Below are 18,327 nucleotides of genomic sequence, written 5' to 3' on the forward strand. Positions count from 1 at the left end.
GTGATGAGCTGCCCCGTGTCACACTCCCTCCCCCTTTACTAGTGAGGCACAGGACCACACACACACTCACACACACGTTCACACACACGTTCACACACACACGTTCACACTACAAATTCACAACCATTTTACATCCCTGCTCAGTGAAAAAACAAGTTTCCATAGAGACAACAGTACTTGAGAATCTGACATTAGCTGTTTGGTGTAATATGGGACATAAAAGTGAATTTGGTACTGTGGAGTAAAGTGTGAGATCTCCCCCAGACGCCATGCCCACTAGCACAGACACAGGCCATCCCAGAATGCCGAGCAAGTTCACGTCTACCTCTTTGCTATAGAGGTCTTCTAGCTGCTGGAGGGTGTGTAGCCCTCGTGCCCGGGCGTGTTCCTCCGTGAACGGCAGGACGTCCCGGTGCACTTTGTGGGTGCGACCCAGCCGCAGGAAGCCGATCTTGAACTTCCTCAGCTTCAGCAGGATGTTGTCGACGGCAGAGTGGGTGTAGCTGGTGAGGAGCACGCTGAAGCCACACGCATGGAGAATACGCACCTGAGGACACAGAGGTGTGTGTGAGGAGGGGACACGCCTGAGGACACAGAGGTGTGTGAGGAGGAGGGGACACGCCTGAGGACACAGAGGTGTGTGAGGAGGAGGGGACACGCCTGAGGACACAGAGGTGTGTGAGGAGGAGGGGACACGCCTGAGGACACAGAGGTGTGTGAGGAGGAGGGGACACGCCTGAGGACACAGAGGTGTGTGAGGAGGAGGGGACACGCCTGAGGACACAGAAGTGTGTGAGGAGGAGGGGACACGCCTGAGGACACAGAAGTGTGTGAGGAGGAGCGGACATGCCTGAGGAGACAGAGGTGTGTGAGGAGGAGGGGACAAGCCTGAGGACACAGAGGTGTGTGAGGAGGAGGGGACACGACTGAGGACACAGAAGTGTGTGAGGAGGAGGGGACACGCCTGAGGACACAGAGGTGTGTAAGGAGGAGCGGACACGCCTGAGGAGACAGAGGTGTGTGAGGAGGAGGGGACACGCCTGAGGACACAGAAGTGTGTGAGGAGGAGGGGACACGCCTGAGGAGACAGAGGTGTGTGAGGAGGAGGAGGGGACACGCCTGAGGAGACAGAGGTGTGTGTGAGGAGGGGACACGTCTGAGGACACAGAAGTGTGTGAGGAGGAGCGGACACGCCTGAGGACACAGAAGTGTGTGAGGAGGAGCGGACATGCCTGAGGAGACAGAGGTGTGTGAGGAGGAGGGGACAAGCCTGAGGAGACAGAGGTGTGTGAGGAGGAGGGGACACGCCTGAGGACACAGAGGTGTGTGAGGAGGAGGGGACACGCCTGAGGACACAGAGGTGTGTGAGGAGGAGGGGACACGCCTGAGGACACAGAAGTGTGTGAGGAGGAGGGGACACGCCTGAGGACACAGAAGTGTGTGAGGAGGAGGGGACACGCCTGAGGACACAGAAGTGTGTGAGGAGGAGCGGACACGCCTGAGGACACAGAAGTGTGTGAGGAGGAGCGGACACGCCTGAGGACACAGAAGTGTGTGAGGAGGAGCGGACACGCCTGAGGAGACAGAGGTGTGTGAGGAGGAGGGGACACGCCTGAGGACACAGAGGTGTGTGTGAGGAGGAGGGGACACGCCTGAGGAGACAGAGGTGTGTGAGGAGGAGGGGACACGCCTGAGGAGACAGAGGTGTGTGAGGAGGAGGGGACAAGCCTGAGGAGACAGAGGTGTGTGAGGAGGAGGGGACAAGCCTGAGGAGACAGAGGTGTGTGAGGAGGAGGGGACACGCCTGAGGAGACAGAGGTGTGTGACGAAGAGCGGGGAGAAGACACACACCTGAGGTCATAGAGGAGAGGGGAAAGACCACTGCTCCCAGATATGTTCCTCAAATGAGGACCTCATCATCATCATCACCACCACCACCATCCAAACATACAGACCCAGACTACTGATGACAGTGGCAGCATGTGTTCTGTAGGTACTATTCACTTCTAAAGGAATGATTAACGGGCACTGAACCCACTCCATGGGCTACGACGCCCGTCCTCACCAGGGTACAGATGGTGGTGGTCTTCCCAGTACCAGGCATGCCCACAATCAGCGTGTAGTCTTTGGACAGCAGCACCCTCTTCATGGCCTGCTTCTGAGGCTTGTTGAGCCCTGAGGTCCAGAAAAACGATACCGTCACAAACCACTACAACATCATATCATAACTCAGCTTGGTTAGACGGTGCAGAGTAAATGTGAAGATCAAAACAGGCACTCAGAATCATTTTAAGGGACGTCTCTCACGACTACGCGAGCCATCATAAGGGGGCACTCTAGAGACCTTTGAGAATGTTGGCTACTGTGTCCTTGGCATCTCGAGGCAGGACACTGCTGAGACTGTCGATGAACTGGGGAGACCTGTAGTCAACGATCAGCTGCCTGAGCCGCTCACTGCCCCACACACACACACACACACACACACACACACACATCAGCACAGCTTAACGGGCCCTAAATAAGCACAAGAGCCCAGGCAGGGGACCACGACACAGACCTGGTTGGCGTGTTCTCCATCAGCATGGAGATGTTTCCCAGATGTGTGCTCAATCCTCCCGCACCCTCGTCCTGGTCCAGCCGGAACACCATGTCAGAGGAATACCTGGACAGGTCCCTAAAGCAGTGATCAATTAAACTGAGTTAGAGGTCACCGTGTAAATGATTCATTACACAATTATCCATTAGCCTCAGTAACAAACTAGAAAGTGACAAACAAAACACAACAAAAAGAAAAGAAAGATGAAGAGGGGAGACGACCTGTGATTGGCCGCCTCATTTCAGCCAGCACCAGTGGGAAAACAGCACGACTCGCAGCGCCACTTACTTGTCCAAAGAGCAGGTCACTGTTGTGTTGGTCACCTCTGTCACGTATCCTGTGGCTAGGCCAATGAAGCGAGAGCCCTGGTCGCTGACCAGCACTCTGTCCCCGACCAGCAGTGCGATGGGAGCGTGCTGTCCCAGCCGGCGCTGGAACCGGTGTGTGTACGCGTCATCCGACAGCGGCGCGGCCCGCTCCGCCAGCACCAGGCCCCCCACGCAGCCGCCGCTCCTCTCCCTGTGGGACGGCAGCGACGTTTGGCCGTTTAAGCTCAAAAGATCTCAAAAGATCTCGGTTCGCAGCGGTGTAAAAGCAGGTCGGGGCTCGATCTGAACTCAGGAGAGCAAGGTCAGCGAGGACCCGCCCCCGTCTGAGGACCCGCCCCCGTCCAAACACCCACCTCTCCTCGGCCGACTGCAGCCAGATGTGACGTCGGCCGCTCTTGCGCTCCATGGTGAGGCTCTCCAGGCTACAGAGGAGCAGCCAGTGGCTGAAGTAGAGCAGGTGGGGCTGGCTCAGGTGCTCACTCTCCTGCTCCAGGAGGCCCTCAGGGGCCTCCGCTGGCCCCTCACCTGGGGCCCTCTCCACAGCCCTGAACACAGAGGAGGAGACGGCCATTCAGAAAGCGGCACAGAGGGAAAAGAAAAATGTCACGAGGGAATATCCCTCGTGGATAATGATCCGTAAATATGCATGATGTGTTTTAAGTCTGACAGGATGCTTCTATTTCTGTCCATGAAGTGATGCGAGTTACAGAGTTACAGAAGTCGTTTTGATTCAAAGGCACTTTGTGCTGTACAAGTGGCCGCGTGTGCAGTATGGGGAGGTAGAGGGAGATGGTACCTATTGTAAAGGGCACAGTTCCTCCTCTGTGGGCAGTACTTGCAGGCCTGCCGGTCAGAGATCATGGCAGGTATGGGTGCCATGTAGCTTCTGCCGTCCAGTCCGACGAGGTTCTTGGCAACGTGATGAGCCAGAACATTCCTCAGTTTGAGCAGTTCTACAATGAACAGCAGCACCAGGGAGTTGAGGAGACGTGCCAAGAAAATGATCACACCAATTTATAAACTAAACAAGACTGTACAAGAGTCCTTATGTACGGTTGGGGGGGGGGGGGGGGGGGGGGGGGTTAAATAACCAATCACTTGAATTCTAATTAAAATGCACCATCAGGAGGCATGCTGGTAGAGGCCATTTTGACTCATGCCACTTTCTCTGTCCAACTATTTCAACAATACTCTGTAAACTTTTAAAAGTGTTTTGTCCTTCTCCAGGAGGTCTGATTAATTTCGACTTCAAATAACATACATGAATGGAGACTATAGCTGCTAGTGAGATGTATTCAGTATGGCTGCTTTATGGTCTTCATATTGGAAGGACGAAGATGAATTTAAAATAACCTCTCTGTAGCCAAAATGTGCAGTAAATGTACCAAGTTTTAAGTGTAAAGTATTTGAGACTAACCTCTTTTGTCCATGCGGTTGGCCACTACAGGGTGCAGGCTGCCTGTCTTGAGGTAGATGAGAAAGCCAGCCTGAGAATCTTCCCGCCTCTCAGAGCTCATGAGAGTGTACAAAATAACCTGCAGAATAAAGAATGTGGAGGTCAGCCTATAGGACTAAACTGGAATGGAATAACCAGTTTAATCTACTGCACAACACAATCGCTCCTACAGCTAGACATGGTCTCGGAGCTCTGAGCGGAGGTGGCTGTCCGGCGAGGTCCCAATCACTCCTCACCTGGCTGCGATGCTCTATGGAGTTGCTCTCCTTGCCGGTCTTCAGCTCCAGGGGCACGACCCTGTCCAGATGCCTCCTGCCTCGCCGGTGGATCCTCACGCCCGCCGTCACGTCCACCTTCCCCTTCATGCCGAAGCGCGGACACCAGATGTTCTCCTCGATGTCCACGAAGTCGGTGACGGTCACGGTGCAGAGAGACTCGTTACTGCTCAGGGCTCCATCGCCAGGCCTGAGAGCAGAGGCAAACACAGGGAGAGAGCTGACCTCGTCTAGACGAGCACGATCAACAGCCACCGTGACAAACGGCCATCCTGCCCAAAACAATCTATGACCGGTCTTGAAAGTGAAAGTTTTGAAGAGTACTGAATACCAGTACTGAATACAGGACACACACAAGACACTGATGTGCGAGGTAAAGGAGTGAAAGGGGCTCACAGTGTAAGAGACAGCTGCTTCCGTCCCGCCTGTGGAGACGTGTGGAGGTAGTCCTTAGCCCACTCAGCCAGAGCAGGTAGGTATTCTTCAACCTCCTGCTTCATGTCTGCTTCAGTCAGTTTCAGACTGTACCTGGTCACATAAAACAAGAGAACACGCTCCCTCGCACTGACCGTCTCAAAGAACACAAAGTGGAGATGATTACAGTGGCACTTACATTTGTCCAAGGTAGTTAGGAGAGAGCAGTGCTTTACTGGCCAGTTCCTCTAGCTTCTCTGGAGAGAAGTCCAAAGACATGGCAGCTTTCTGGAAGACGTCGTGAACTATGGTCCCATTGAGCATTTGCTTGCTTCCACCATCAAATGTCTGTGGGAACAATGTACATTTTCAAAAGGTCCTGTGCAGTTAACCTCAAACTTTTTCACAATTTCCTTTATGGGAGTTTTATCATTCAGTCTCAACTCTTTCAATCTGTTCTGTTTATAGTCACAAACATATGGCATCACCTACATGTTTGACTCCTAATGTCTCATTTTCTTTGCAACACAGAACGTTGCCCTCTTGTTCATAATACCTTAAACATCTCTCCAAGTACAGCCCGCCTCATGCAGCGGATGCTGTTAGCGATACTGGTCCCAGATATCAGCAGGTCAGGCAGGAGCACCAGGTAGCCAGAGTCCCTGTCAATCACCCAGGAGCCAGAAACACACTCTCCTTCCAAATGAATGACGTCCCCCACAGCAACTGGAGTAGTCTCCCTAAGCAAGAGATGACACAAACGTCATATCCAATAGATAAAGAGTAGGAAGTATAGTCACTTGTATTTATAACTAAGAGAGAACATTCCTAACCAGTCATCCTTTAGGACACAGTTCTCAGTGGGCTGCATGGTCTTCGAACAAGTGATTGTTAAATGCTTTTCAGCATAGCCTCGAGATCCAAAGGTTTCTCGCACACCCAACACCCAGTACCGGTTATGGAGTCCAGCAGCCAATATAACGTGTTCTGGAATCTTCTTTCTGCAGGTGAAACAAAGGAAGGATCCATCAAACAAAGGATTCAAATTGTTCAGTGAAACTGTGTTTTTTTTTTTCAGAGCAAGCTAACCAGAACAGTGAGCACTGTTCAAATGTTCAAGCACAATCAAAAACAAAAATGGCAGACGTACTCAGAGTTGGTGTTCTGATGTTTCGGCTCTGCCACACTTTGTTCCATCTCGTCATCAAACCAGCTGTCCTCCAAATTAGCGACATTCTCCTCAGGGCCTGTGAAATCTTTTTCTTGGGCACCAAACACTTCAGGAAATTCCTTCAAAGATTTGTTCTTGTTTTCTGGACCATTTGGAACACACTCCTGTTTTTCATTATTACATATCCAAGAGTCGTACGACACTACAAGGTCAGACTGGTTGTCACTAGACATTTCTGCCATATTCGTCTTGGGCTCTGTAACGAGAGCAAATGTATTTTCTTTGTCACGTTCATTTGACCTACCGGTATGCTTTTTAAAATCATTAGCTTCTGAACGTTTAGAAACAGTAGCACCATATATATTCTCTGAAACGGGTTTTCCCGTTTTCACTTCTGACAAGGTTGAAAACAAGCCATTTTTCTCAGAAAGAATCTTGCCAACTCTGCCACAATTCCTGCCAGCACTCTTTGAGACACCTCTATGTGATGCTTCATGTTTCAAATCAGGAGAGTCACGAATTATCTGAAGAAAATTCTCTAGATCTTCTCCCGCTGAGCTTGATTCATTTTCAGCGCCTCCGTGAACCTGTCTGACTCTAGGGCGTTTGGCTCTGTGGAGGTTCTCAGGACCACGCATCAGCCTTTTCACAGAGCCAAAGCGACCAACGCCATCGGCCCCGTCCAGAGTGTCGCCTGCTGTGGGGCTCCTCTTGTCCTGCGGCAGCCGTGACCTGCTGCCCATCAGGTTGGTCTTACAGCTCAAGCTCCTGGAGCCCGGGCTACGGGAGACGGGCGAACAGGCGCGCCCGCCGCTGGGTGGATTCGACCGCCGTGGCTTTGTCTCGCTCTCCGGTGTCTCTGGGATGGTGCAGGGAGACACGGGGAGTCCTGGGCTTTCCTTGTCCAATGGTTCCAACTTATCAGAGACTTTTACATTTGCAAACGAACACATGGTCGTACCTCTTATGGGGGATTTTGCCACCTATAGAAACATTGTAGAAACAAGTAGAGTTTAAATGTTGTTTAAATGCTCCACCACCACCCCCCCCCAACTCAACGTTAGCGTTCATGTTTTATTAATACAATAAACTAGTTACCAGCATAGTCATCCACCCAATGATAAATTCAAAAAAGCGGCCGACTGATCACATATTTGTACACCACACAAATCTTGTATATATACCAGACGTCCTCTAGCGCTGTACTGACAGTGTCCTTTAACACCAAGGTTTTGGGTAACATCACGTACATTTTGTCAGTGTTTTCTAAGGTAATTAACCCAGTGTTTTATCTAACTGCTTGAAGGCCTCAGGTATCTGGGACACATTGCTAAGGTCCCACAACAACATGAGGCTGGGCTGACCTGCTCGGTCCAGTGACCGTGTCAACCCTGTACCAGTCAGACTAACTGGTAATGTATTCACCTAAACCTCCAACGTCTCTTAACGTTTCCACTCGCTTTTAAGAGTCCATTAACCGTGTTTATGCATTATTACAGATAACATAGTGATATCTACTTACCTTTGAGGGAAAGAACCTAGAAATGCTGGATTGCAGTCCACAGCTCGCCTGCAACATAAGAGTTTAATGTAAGAAACAACGGAATAACTAGTAGGATCTAATGCATTTCCCCTTCATAGTTAACGCCACGTAACTCCGTCTCGCAAAGAAATAAGGTTAACTTGGGATTAACCAACCAGTCAGTAATACTTACAGAGCTTTTCTTAGTCTTGATCTTTACCATCGCTGGCATTTTAATTAAAAACACCCTGCGATCCAATCAATTCCTTATGTGGTTTACAGGATGAGTAGGTTATCTAGTCAACATGGGACTGATGATCCAGTGGGTCAGTTATCCAGACCCAACTCTGTGTTCGCCTTCAAACTAAACCTCATCTCGGTCAGTTTGGGCTCAGTGTAACCTAACTAGCAGTATCATTATTAATATGCTGAAGCCGTTACTCAACAAAACAATCAATAATAACTCAATAAATCGATCTTTATTAAGGAGAAAAAATGTGTTTCTAGGTAGTAATCCTCAACCAGTAACTGTGCACGGCTCCGTTTACTCCGTTCACAAATTCGCGGGAACGGATGTTGTGTATCTGCAGCTTTCATGGTAGGCACAGAAGTCATCGCCACCTAGTGGTGACAGTGAAAGTTTCACTCGTGTTTATGTCATTAATTTCTGCACATTTTAACAAACTCAAGACCAATAAATACACCATAGCTGTTGTTCAAACAGGCGTGTTTATACATATTATATTTACCATATTATGGTAAATATGGAAAAGTGATACATAACAATAGCATTGAAACTAGAGCTCAAGTTGTAAATAATTTATGGAAATCCAGCACAGTCCAGTCAGCGGAGAGGGTCTCCTGCAGGAGCTGATATGGAGCCTGCAGAACTAGCACTAAAATGTCCTGTCTGCGGAGACCCCTTCATAGACCCTGTAACGCTTTCCTGCGGACACAACTTCTGCCACACCTGCATCCTTATCGTCTGGAACATGGACGGATCCAACGCAGGTTCAGGAGGACCTCTGTTCTGTCCAGAATGTCAGATCTTTATTTCATCTGATCTAAAACTTGAAATCAACACAGATCTTCAGCGAAAGGTGCAGCACGCAAGTTCTTATGAGCCCAGGAACGAAGACGCACCACCAGCATTGCCATCGTCTGTCATGTGTGATCACTGTATTGACAGATCGTCTTTGGCTGTGAAAAGCTGCTTAAGCTGTGATGCTTCCCTGTGTTCAGCTCACACTCTTCTTCATCAGCAGAGGGTGCTCTTGAGGGCTCATACACTAATTGAAGTAACTGAGGACCTCCTGTCCTACAAATGCCGAGATCACGGTGAAGAACTGAAGTTGTTTTGCCAGGAGGACCAGGCTGCGGTGTGCTCTCTCTGTGTGGTGATGGGGACCCATCATACCCACCAGGTTGTGCAGCTGCAAGACGCCTGCTCAGACTTCAAGGTAAGAGGTGGTTAACGATACTACCTCCATTGGTTCCGGCCTAGATATTGTTACCATGTTGTCAGTATATTCAGATGCTGTAATTAATGTGTTATTGAAATGATTTTTTGATCTTTGGTGGAATGTGGGTTCTTATAATATGGTATAGAAGAGACTGATTGCGTGTTGTCCTTCATTCTCCTCCTCCGCGAGTACGTTCAGAAAGTATTACTAGACAGAGAAGCCCAGCTTCTACAGAGGAGACACATGGCTGAAGGTGCAGTGGAGGATGTGGACATGCTCCGTGTTCAAGCTTCGGTGAATGTTCACTTATTTATCACTACAATAATGGCAACAGATGTGTAACTTTACACACTGGAATTCAACTTATAAATAGAAAAGACTGTCAGTACCTTCCAAAGTAAAGTTTTTTTTTTTCTTCAAACATACATTTTTTTTCCAGTGTTCTGCAGAGGCGTTCAAAGTCAGAATAACAGAAAAATATAATCAAATGAAAGCTGTGATTGATAAGGATCAGAAGCTAATGATGGACATTGTAGACATGGAAGTGCTTCATACCAACAAGTGGCTGAATTCTAAAAGAGAGTCTCTGAAGTGTCACATTGAAGACATTAACACCATCATGAGTGCAGAACAATCTCTCCTCCAAGAACGGAATCCCCTGAAGTTCTTGAAGGTGAAAAGCAGATGTGATCTGAATGTGTCCTTCATATGGATATGAATTTATCTGAGCTTTTCATTTTATGTACATAAAATAATTTCATCCACATGATCCTTTTTCAGCATTTCAGAATGCACAGACATGGGTGGGTATGGCATGTTTACCCAATATTCAACAAATATATAATATAACCAACCAAAAATATATATGATTTTACTGTCAAGATGACAGGGTTACTACAGAAGTGTTTAGGAGTTTAAGTGACTGATCTCAGAATTATATATAAAAAAATTGTCATCACAGGAAAAGACTGGAATTAGCAGCATTCTGGTCAGAGGAGTGGAACTGTTGCGCTACCCAAAGGATGGAGACAGAGGAACAACTGGCTGACGGCCTGTCTCAAGCCGTGCTCCAAAAGTGCTCCACCACGCAAGCATGGGCAAGTACGCACGACTTCCTAAATATGAAAATATAGCACAAAGAATATTCCTTAAAAGTACACAACACCGTGTGCTTCCTTATGGTGATGGGTGCTATTGTGGACGCCTTTCCAGACCTCAGGGCAATACATTTTGACGCAAAGACGGCGCACCCCAAGCTGGAGGTCTCATCAGACATGCTGGAGGTCTGGTGGAGCAAGCAGAGCAGCCAGGAGAAAAGAGACGGGGAGCGTGTCTCTGCTGAGTACAGTGTCCTGGCCAGGGAGTCCTTCTCCAGTGGCGCCCCCTACTGGGAGGTACTTGTCTGGGAAAAGCCATACTGGGTTATTGGACTCTCGTATGGGCCCGATGCCAAGTCATGCCAAGTCACGGCCAGCGCCAATGTCAACACGGCTTTCTGCTTTATCTATCATGGAAATGGAAAATATCTCGTAGGCAATGGCTCCGAGGAGACACTGTTGCCAGTGAGAAGGCTGATTAAAAAACTTGGGCTGTGGGTGGATTTCCAGAGGGGAACGGTGTCTTTCTATGATGCAGACACACTAACATTGCTGCACTTGTTCTCAGTAGAATTCCTCGGGCCCGTCTATCCCTTCTTCAGCCCCTGCATGGGTGTGGAAGATCAGAACACACAGCCTCTTGTCTTATTCAACCTCAGAGACCAAAAGCCACTCTAGCTCTGTGTCTCACAATGCTTCCTATCTTCCAGACAGCTGTGTTTTGCTGTATTTATTTTGCGGTAGTAAAGGGCAAAGGTTGTATGAAGTGGTGAAGTAGATCCTTCATTTACTGTCCTGTATTTTGTAATATTTGTTCCAATATGGCACATTTGCTTCCACAGAACAATGAAAGGAGATTTTTATGATTTTCAAAATAAACATCAGGGCAGCAATTTTATATTATGTTTATTGTATGCATGTATATGTACACAGCTTGGTGAGCTTAAAATAAATGATAATAAAAATAAAAGTGCTGTGCTTTACTGACCTTAACGTGTGTATAGCAGCGCTTTGATCCCAAAGAGAGTTTCCACAGGTGCTTAAGGTTTCTTTTATTTTAGTTCGTAGCAGCACCAACTTTAATCCATTTTGTTCCACCTTATAGCACAATGAAAACTGTATAAGGCACACACACATCTCACAATACAATCCCACAGATACAGGACTTCTCATATGAATAAATACCAAATAAGTCATTCATACATTTTATACAAATCATAATTTAAATAAATATACGTACCTCACTGCAATCACCAAAGAATGCAAAATGTATGCCACAGTAATACTTTCCTCTGTTAAAACAGGGGTCAAAGTTTACTTTAAGGTGTGTAAACGAAATGCAAAACCTGATTTAAAAATCTATGTATCTTAGCCTCATATATAGCAGCATTAATCATTCACACCTGTAGGCTACCTTTATAAAGACCTTTTCTCCGTTCGAAATGCCACACTTACCTCCTATTCAGTACGCCAAAGCAGTACGAGATAACAGGTAGTATGTACGAGGTTATGACATAGTCGCCTACTAAAACAACGCGCTGCTTTAACGGTCGAGCAGTACGTACTGCACTGAAATCTAGTGCCTACTGCGGCATTTCGGATTCAGCCCTTGTGCAAACTAGGGTGTCACCAACAGGACAAAATTCAGTAATACACACTATATTCAGTTACAAATTCACACACAAACGACATTAAAACACATACAAAAATATTTATGAATAAATTGGAAAATAAATTAGACATATTTATGTTTTATCCAGACAAACACACCCAAGGACAGTTGTGGTCCTTCACAGTGTGTGTACTTTTAGACTTTCAGTGCATACGAACAGTTGTCAGGCTTTAGTTGTTTGTGTTAGATGAGTGACAGATAATCTGGGTTTACATTAAACCTCAAGACATAAATAAAACCCCGCCGGTAAGGAGTGACATGATGCTGATGCGTGTCTTTATAAAGGGCGTTATGCAGTGCCCTAATTGTACACGATAACAGTTACCGCATCATTCAAAAGACGAGCATTCCGCGAGAGTCAGTCGCTCTATTTGGAATGGAGCCAACGCCGGGGTCACGCGAGAGCGCGCGAGAGCACGCTCACGTGTAAATACTACAGTTACAGAATCAGAACGGCAGGTGGCGGTAATTCACCTTAAATCCAAAGAGCGACTGTAAGGGGAATAAAAGAAGAAGATTCAAGTATAACAGCAAAGGACGTCAGCTACTTGTCAGTTCTCATGTCTTGTTAGCTATGTCGCTAGTTTATCAACATTCCTGTTTGTTGTGTTGCCCTAGAACATTATGATAACGGTAAAATCACATGTTCTTAGATGATGAACTGAACAAGCTCGTTGAACCCTAGTTGTTAGTGCGCGGTAAGGGCTTGAGCAGCTAAGATGAGGATCCCTCACACTTCACTTGGTGCGGCCACGTTCAGGACGGTGTTTGAGTTCGGAGAGAGGGAGGTCGCACACTGGTTCCCGGGACACATGGCCAAAGGTTTGTGTCCCATCTTCAACCACACTGGGGAGGCGTTTGTCACCTTCATGCCTGTACTTTGCTGGAATTCCAGCCAGTTGGACTTTACAACGTGGACCTAAGTTTCATGTTGCGATTGTTCAACTTGGGGTAAATAAACTAGCTACATAACATTTCCAAATCGTTAAATGTTTTTTAATGGTGGGTATTTTGATATTGTTTTGTCCTTCTGCCTTAGTGATTGGTCACTGAATGAATTATTGGCAAATTTGATACTTTAATATTTATGATAATGAAACACAATAGGTTTCCTAAACTCAGGACCTACTGCACTTGCTGTTTCTGGATGTCATTGTAAAACTAGTGGTTTTCATTAGGACTCAGGCAAATGCGGGCCAGTCTGAAGAACACTGACTGCATCGTTGAAATCCATGATGCAAGAATATCCTTTTTCTGCTTTCTCCTTTTTCATGACTCTTACATAACACAAGGCTCTGTTTTGTTGAGTTTTTCACCCATGTAGTTACTTAGCTTTTTTTTAACTGGAATACATACCATTTTCTGGAAGAAATCCTTTGTTTCAAGAAAATCTTGATGTCCGACCACATTTACTTGTGCTGAATAAGATGGACCTGGCAGACACATCAAAGAAATCGGTATTGTAATATTCGGACAAATTTGGAAAAACAAACATAAGATACAAAAAAGTTACCAAAAATGTAGTAACTAATGCTATTTTCCTCTTAGAGTATTCTAAAGCAGCTGGAGAGAGAGGGTGTTAAGAATGTCCTTTTCACAGACTGTCTGAAGCAGAGAGATGAAAGCGTTAAAAAGGTGAGCAGGGCGGCACGCGGAGGGGACACAGGGACGCAACCCAGTCTAGAGACAAACGTCCCATATTTGTGAAGGTTTGCTGTGTCCTGATGTCACTTTGTGTTGTTGCAGATTATCCCTTTTGTGACCAGGCTGATCGAGAGTGCACCCCGTTTCCACAGAGAAGAGGCAAGCTGTGCTAGATCACTGATCCTTAGACATGTCCTGCAGTAGTGCAAAATGTGTGTGCAATTCTTGTGTAAAACTATTCATTTGAGCAGGCTATTATTGTTTACATAATTTTGGGGGGGGGGGGGGGGTTGATTACTTTGAGATTCAATATTTCCAAGGCCCAGTTCTGGCATGAAGGCATGAATGTAGCTAAGCTAATTGGATTTGTTTATCCACTTGCAGACTAGAAGCTACTGCCTAATGGTCATTGGAGTCCCGAATGTGGGCAAATCTTCACTAATTAATGCGTTACGGAGAACATATCTGAAAAAGGGTAATTTTTATAAACATTGCTCTTTGACGGTGATATACTGTGGTTTCTTCTGCTATTTATTCATTAGGTTTTAAGTAACATAAAAAATATATTTTTTTGAATGAAGGAAAAGCGTCAAAGGTTGGTGGTGAACCAGGAATAACCAAAGCTGTATTGACCAAAATTCAGGTACAATGGCTGACTGATGGTTGCTTTGCTCTAGAGTCTAGAGCCTATAGAAAAGGCTACCCTGAGGCCTTTATGATACGCTAACTGTAGTCATAGTGGAAGCTATTTCAGTGCATGTCTGAGACCAACTGCACTGACTTTCACAAGCCTTACCCAGTCCTGCCCATGGAGAGGGTTGTGACTGTGGCCGACTCCCTCAGTCTGTGACCGCACTTTGTCTGTTAACAGGTTTGTGAAAGACCCATCATCCATTTGTTGGACACGCCAGGAGTGTTGCCTCCTAGAATTGAGAATGTAGAAACGGGGATGAAGCTTGCTTTATGCGGTAAGACTTTATTTAGTGGGTCATTAACAACAACAGGTCATTAACAACATCAGTATCAGAACATATCTGTATAGGTTCTGAACATATCAGAACATATCTGAATAGGTTCTTTATGCGGTAAGACTTTATTTAGTGGGTCATTAACAACAACAGGTCATTAACAACATCAGTATCAGAACATATCTGTATAGGTTCTGAACATATCAGAACATATCTGAATAGGTTCTTTATGCGGTAAGACTTTATTTAGTGGGTCATTAACAACAACAGGTCATTAACAACATCAGTATCAGAACATATCTGAATAGGTTCTGAACATATCAGAACATATCTGAATAGGTTCTTTATGCGGTAAGACTTTATTTAGTGGGTCATTAACAACAACAGGTCATTAACAACATCAGTATCAGAACATATCTGTATAGGTTCTGAACATATCAGAACATATCTGTATAGGTTCTGAACATATCAGAACATATCTGTATAGGTTCTGAACATATCAGAACATATCTGTATAGGTTCTGCTGCTTTGTTGTCACCAAGAGTCAGTATGAAGTTATTCTGAAGGTCATTTTTCCACCAACAGGCACCATCTTGGATCATTTAGTTGGTGAGGATATCATGGCCGATTATCTGCTGTTTTCACTGAACAGGCTCCAGCAGTTCGGGTTAGTTAAGTGGTGATACTTAACAGTTATTTGCATGAGCAGACACCTGGAAAATCACTGTTTTGCACAAGAATAAAGAAAATTTGACTCCTAATATCCAGTATCAGATCAGTCCGTGCACTTCGTTCACCACAAGTTGATAGTCATGACCTTTTTAATATTAATAATTAATTACTTATTAATGTATTAAACATTATTTCTTATGTGACAATAATGTTGTGCCTTCAGGTATGTGGAGAAGTATAGCCTGGAAGCACCTTGTGATGATATTCAGCACGTACTGAAGCATATCGCCGTGAACTTGGGCAAGACGCAGCGTGTGAAAGCACTGACTGGAGTAGGTGAGTGGGTGTGTCTAGTAACATCATTACTGTAACATAACTATTTCTTACATATTTCTGATAAATATATGCATACAGCACTTGAATAAAAGCTCATAACTTATTCCAAACAGTAAGTCCATATTTTGTGGTACACCATCATGAAATGTATCTTGAGCAAAAACGTCAGCATCTGAAGGTCCTTTTCAGCATTCAATTGAGGAAAACTGTGTGGCTATAGGCTGCTAAGTTAATTCTGCTCTGACCTCCGTAGGTGACATCACCATAAAAATTCCGAACTACACTGCAGCAGCGTATGACTTCATCAGAGCCTTCCGCAAAGGGGAGCTGGGTAAGGTCATGATGGACCTGTAAACCAAGACCGTGGTCTCTTCTCAAAACAAGCAGTTCAGCTCCTCTCAAGGTTTTCTGTGTTCTTGTATGACCTTAATTCTATTGCAAAAAGAGTTACTTTGGTGCTGTTTTGTCAATTGTACAGTCGATTTACAAAACTGTCATATTTAAAACCATTCAAATACATTTAAAATATATATGTATTTACACAAAATGGGTTGATCTATAAAGTACTAAAACTAAAACAGCACCTTTTAAAAGGGCAAAAAAGTTATAGAATAAACATTTTCATTTAAACAGATTTACTTATCTCTATCTTCTTTTACATAATGATCTTGTTCTGTTATAACCAGACTGTTAATTTCAATCATCAATACTCATGCTATCTAAATATTCTAGGCAGTCACACTGAAAGGCAGTGCTATAGAACATGATCCAGTAGTCCCAATGTGAGTATTAATTTTCAAGAATAATAAAATAAAATAAAACTGTCAATGCCTATAAACAAAGCTGCTGGCAACATTTACAGCTGGCATACATATCATTCAGCCTTGATTCTTATTGGTAAGATGATACTACAGAGGATTATCAACAGTCATGTATTGTCCAAAGTGTTTGGTGTGAACTGTAATGACCATTGGAAGGATGGTCTGATGAACACGTGTATCATCTAGCAGCTGGGTTGCATGTTCCTATTACTGTTTACCTTCAGTCATAAAACATCATTAACTAAATGTTATATATGTGATTTTAAATGTTACTAAAAGTCTTAATATAAATTTTCAATTAAAATGTAAAAAATATTACAAACTACTGAGATTTCAACTCTATACAATGTACAAAACACACACACCAAACCCAAATACAAGTTTTCTCATTGAATGTGCTATCTGTCGATCTAAAGGAATTGTGTGTGTGTGTGTGTGTGTGTGTGTGTGTGTGGGTCATAGAACTGAATCTGTTATCATCTATTACATAGTCAAAGTGGTGTTCTCGCATCCTGTGCACACTGTACACAAACATCACTATACCAAAACATTACACACACTTTTAACAGCTTTGTTTTGGGAATGTGGTGTGCATGTGTCTGTGATGATTGAGTTTTTTGCTACTGCTTCTATTGAAGCATAATATGCACAAAATTAGTTTGGTTTATTGACTGATACTATATGCCTGTTTGGAGCTGGAGTTGTGATCCTGTGGCTGCTGTCACCACGTATAAGTGCAGTTGCAGTGGTGGAGTGCACCAGGGTATATTGTATTAAACATGTTACGAAGACACGTTGCACAGTTGTACACAGGACGAACCTCATCAAGCTTCTACAACAGTGTATCATACTTTCTTAAGGAATCAGAAGGTTTATTGGCAGTAGTAGTGAGAACAGTTCACTATAAGTGAAGTCACGGGTCACCGCGGCGGACGTCCTGGCAAAGTAAAGCTCCCATCCTGTTCTGTTGCTGTAGTAATCGTCCCCGCGCTCCGAGCTGTCGTCCGGGCGCCGCTGGGCCGACGCGTACCAGCCCCCGGTGCCCAGCGCTACGGCGGCGCCGGCCGCGGCTGCACCGGCCACGCGCACCGAAGAGGAGCCGCGGACGCGGGACGTGCGGCCGCCTCGCGCGCTCCCCCGTGCCGAACCCCTGGCACCTCCCCTGCCCCCTTTGGACATCACCTGGTCACACAGGAAGGCCGAGAGGAGAAGGAATATCCAGCAGGTGGCCACGGTGCGGTTCATTCTGGAACGTCCTGTTAATGGAAGGCAGGAGATCGGTTATCCAGATGTGTGGCCCGTAATTGCTAATGTAAAAGGTTTTAATGCCTAAGCATGTTTCCTGCAGCACTGAGATTCCAACCAGAACATCTGTGTGTTCTTGCCTTCTTTCCGTATTCTCGGATTCTCTGCACATTCTGAGGACTAGACACAAAATGTCAAACTCAACAAACAAAAGGAATTCCAGCCAAAAACTATGAACAAATGGCTTGGGGGGGGGGTGCCCCTTTAAAAAGTGAGGAGGTTATTTGTGGTTTTTCTATCCAGAACCAATCAAACATTAATCCATGCAAGGTGTAGTTTTACACTGTCACTTGTATGCGTGTACGTCTTGCGTCTTAAATCTGTACGGACAGGCTCTTGGCTTCTAAAAGTAGAATAAGGTCAAGACAACCTGGGACCCAGTTTCCCAGGAGTGTCATGTTAAAATTGTAAATGATGGAAAGAGTGAATGCACAACTGTATTTAACTGCAGCTATTCCTAATTTAATCATCCATTGGTGCAATTACATGTAAGTAGGCTAGACTTTTGCTCAATATTGTTGCAGTTGGTATAGCTCAAATATGACATTCAGTAGCTACTGCAATTCTGAATAATGTTCAGTATTA

General features: G+C 45.5%; 4 protein-coding genes across 4 annotated transcripts in view; 2 read left to right on the plus strand and 2 right to left on the minus strand.

Annotated features, from left to right (window-relative positions):
• dna2 (DNA replication helicase/nuclease 2) overlaps positions 1 to 8,301 on the minus strand; it is an 11,330-nt gene extending 3,029 nt beyond the window's left edge. The window contains exons 1-16 of the mRNA XM_076974973.1: positions 7,957 to 8,301; positions 7,764 to 7,811; positions 6,221 to 7,224; positions 5,904 to 6,071; positions 5,627 to 5,810; positions 5,270 to 5,418; positions 5,053 to 5,184; positions 4,618 to 4,846; positions 4,343 to 4,460; positions 3,722 to 3,878; positions 3,279 to 3,470; positions 2,885 to 3,115; positions 2,558 to 2,674; positions 2,345 to 2,454; positions 2,066 to 2,175; positions 326 to 547 (exon numbers count right to left, since the gene is read on the minus strand). Coding sequence (XP_076831088.1) covers positions 326 to 547; positions 2,066 to 2,175; positions 2,345 to 2,454; positions 2,558 to 2,674; positions 2,885 to 3,115; positions 3,279 to 3,470; positions 3,722 to 3,878; positions 4,343 to 4,460; positions 4,618 to 4,846; positions 5,053 to 5,184; positions 5,270 to 5,418; positions 5,627 to 5,810; positions 5,904 to 6,071; positions 6,221 to 7,224; positions 7,764 to 7,811; positions 7,957 to 7,995 — 3,210 coding nt within the window. The 5' untranslated portion in view covers positions 7,996 to 8,301. The remainder of the gene's footprint in view (positions 1 to 325; positions 548 to 2,065; positions 2,176 to 2,344; positions 2,455 to 2,557; positions 2,675 to 2,884; positions 3,116 to 3,278; positions 3,471 to 3,721; positions 3,879 to 4,342; positions 4,461 to 4,617; positions 4,847 to 5,052; positions 5,185 to 5,269; positions 5,419 to 5,626; positions 5,811 to 5,903; positions 6,072 to 6,220; positions 7,225 to 7,763; positions 7,812 to 7,956) is intronic.
• Positions 8,302 to 8,336: 35 nt separating this feature from the next.
• On the plus strand, positions 8,337 to 11,170 carry LOC143476805 (E3 ubiquitin-protein ligase TRIM62). Its single transcript, XM_076975163.1, has 7 exons — positions 8,337 to 8,361; positions 8,598 to 9,223; positions 9,425 to 9,520; positions 9,666 to 9,899; positions 10,007 to 10,029; positions 10,188 to 10,327; positions 10,439 to 11,170. Exons 1-7 carry the CDS (start codon positions 8,337 to 8,339, stop codon positions 10,999 to 11,001), a joined length of 1,707 nt encoding a protein of 568 aa, XP_076831278.1. The 3' UTR covers positions 11,002 to 11,170.
• Positions 11,171 to 12,495: 1,325 nt separating this feature from the next.
• Positions 12,496 to 16,250, plus strand: mtg1 (mitochondrial ribosome-associated GTPase 1). The gene is made up of 11 exons (XM_076974790.1): positions 12,496 to 12,817; positions 13,174 to 13,238; positions 13,348 to 13,452; positions 13,544 to 13,630; positions 13,742 to 13,798; positions 14,024 to 14,114; positions 14,221 to 14,282; positions 14,511 to 14,607; positions 15,194 to 15,275; positions 15,504 to 15,616; positions 15,870 to 16,250. The coding sequence occupies exons 1-11, from the start codon at positions 12,715 to 12,717 to the stop codon at positions 15,968 to 15,970; spliced, it is 963 nt and encodes a 320-aa protein (XP_076830905.1). The 5' UTR covers positions 12,496 to 12,714; the 3' UTR covers positions 15,971 to 16,250.
• A 1,042-nt stretch (positions 16,251 to 17,292) lies between these two features.
• sprn (shadow of prion protein) lies at positions 17,293 to 17,682 on the minus strand. Its single transcript, XM_076975164.1, has one exon. The coding sequence runs from the start codon at positions 17,680 to 17,682 to the stop codon at positions 17,293 to 17,295; it is 390 nt and encodes a 129-aa protein (XP_076831279.1).
• Between the last annotated feature and the right edge of the window lie 645 nt (positions 17,683 to 18,327).

This window comes from Brachyhypopomus gauderio, chromosome 15 (assembly GCF_052324685.1).
Source record: "Brachyhypopomus gauderio isolate BG-103 chromosome 15, BGAUD_0.2, whole genome shotgun sequence".
NCBI classification, from domain to species: domain Eukaryota; kingdom Metazoa; phylum Chordata; class Actinopteri; order Gymnotiformes; family Hypopomidae; genus Brachyhypopomus; species Brachyhypopomus gauderio.

Excerpts from the sequence above, each read along its gene's own strand:
- LOC143476805 (XM_076975163.1), top strand. The coding sequence starts at position 8,337 with ATGTTGTGTATCTGCAGCTTTCATG. Across the intron at positions 9,900-10,006 it reads ATCCCCTGAAGTTCTTGAAG|CATTTCAGAATGCACAGACA; the intron begins GTGAAAAGCAGA and ends ATCCTTTTTCAG. Across the intron at positions 10,030-10,187 it reads TTCAGAATGCACAGACATGG|GAAAAGACTGGAATTAGCAG; the intron begins GTGGGTATGGCA and ends TTGTCATCACAG.
- mtg1 (XM_076974790.1), top strand. The coding sequence starts at position 12,715 with ATGAGGATCCCTCACACTTCACTTGGTGCGGCCACGTTCAGGACGGTG. Across the intron at positions 13,799-14,023 it reads CCCGTTTCCACAGAGAAGAG|ACTAGAAGCTACTGCCTAAT; the intron begins GCAAGCTGTGCT and ends ATCCACTTGCAG. Across the intron at positions 15,276-15,503 it reads AACAGGCTCCAGCAGTTCGG|GTATGTGGAGAAGTATAGCC; the intron begins GTTAGTTAAGTG and ends TTGTGCCTTCAG.
- sprn (XM_076975164.1), bottom strand. The coding sequence starts at position 17,682 with ATGAACCGCACCGTGGCCACCTGCTGGATATTCCTTCTCCTCTCGGCC.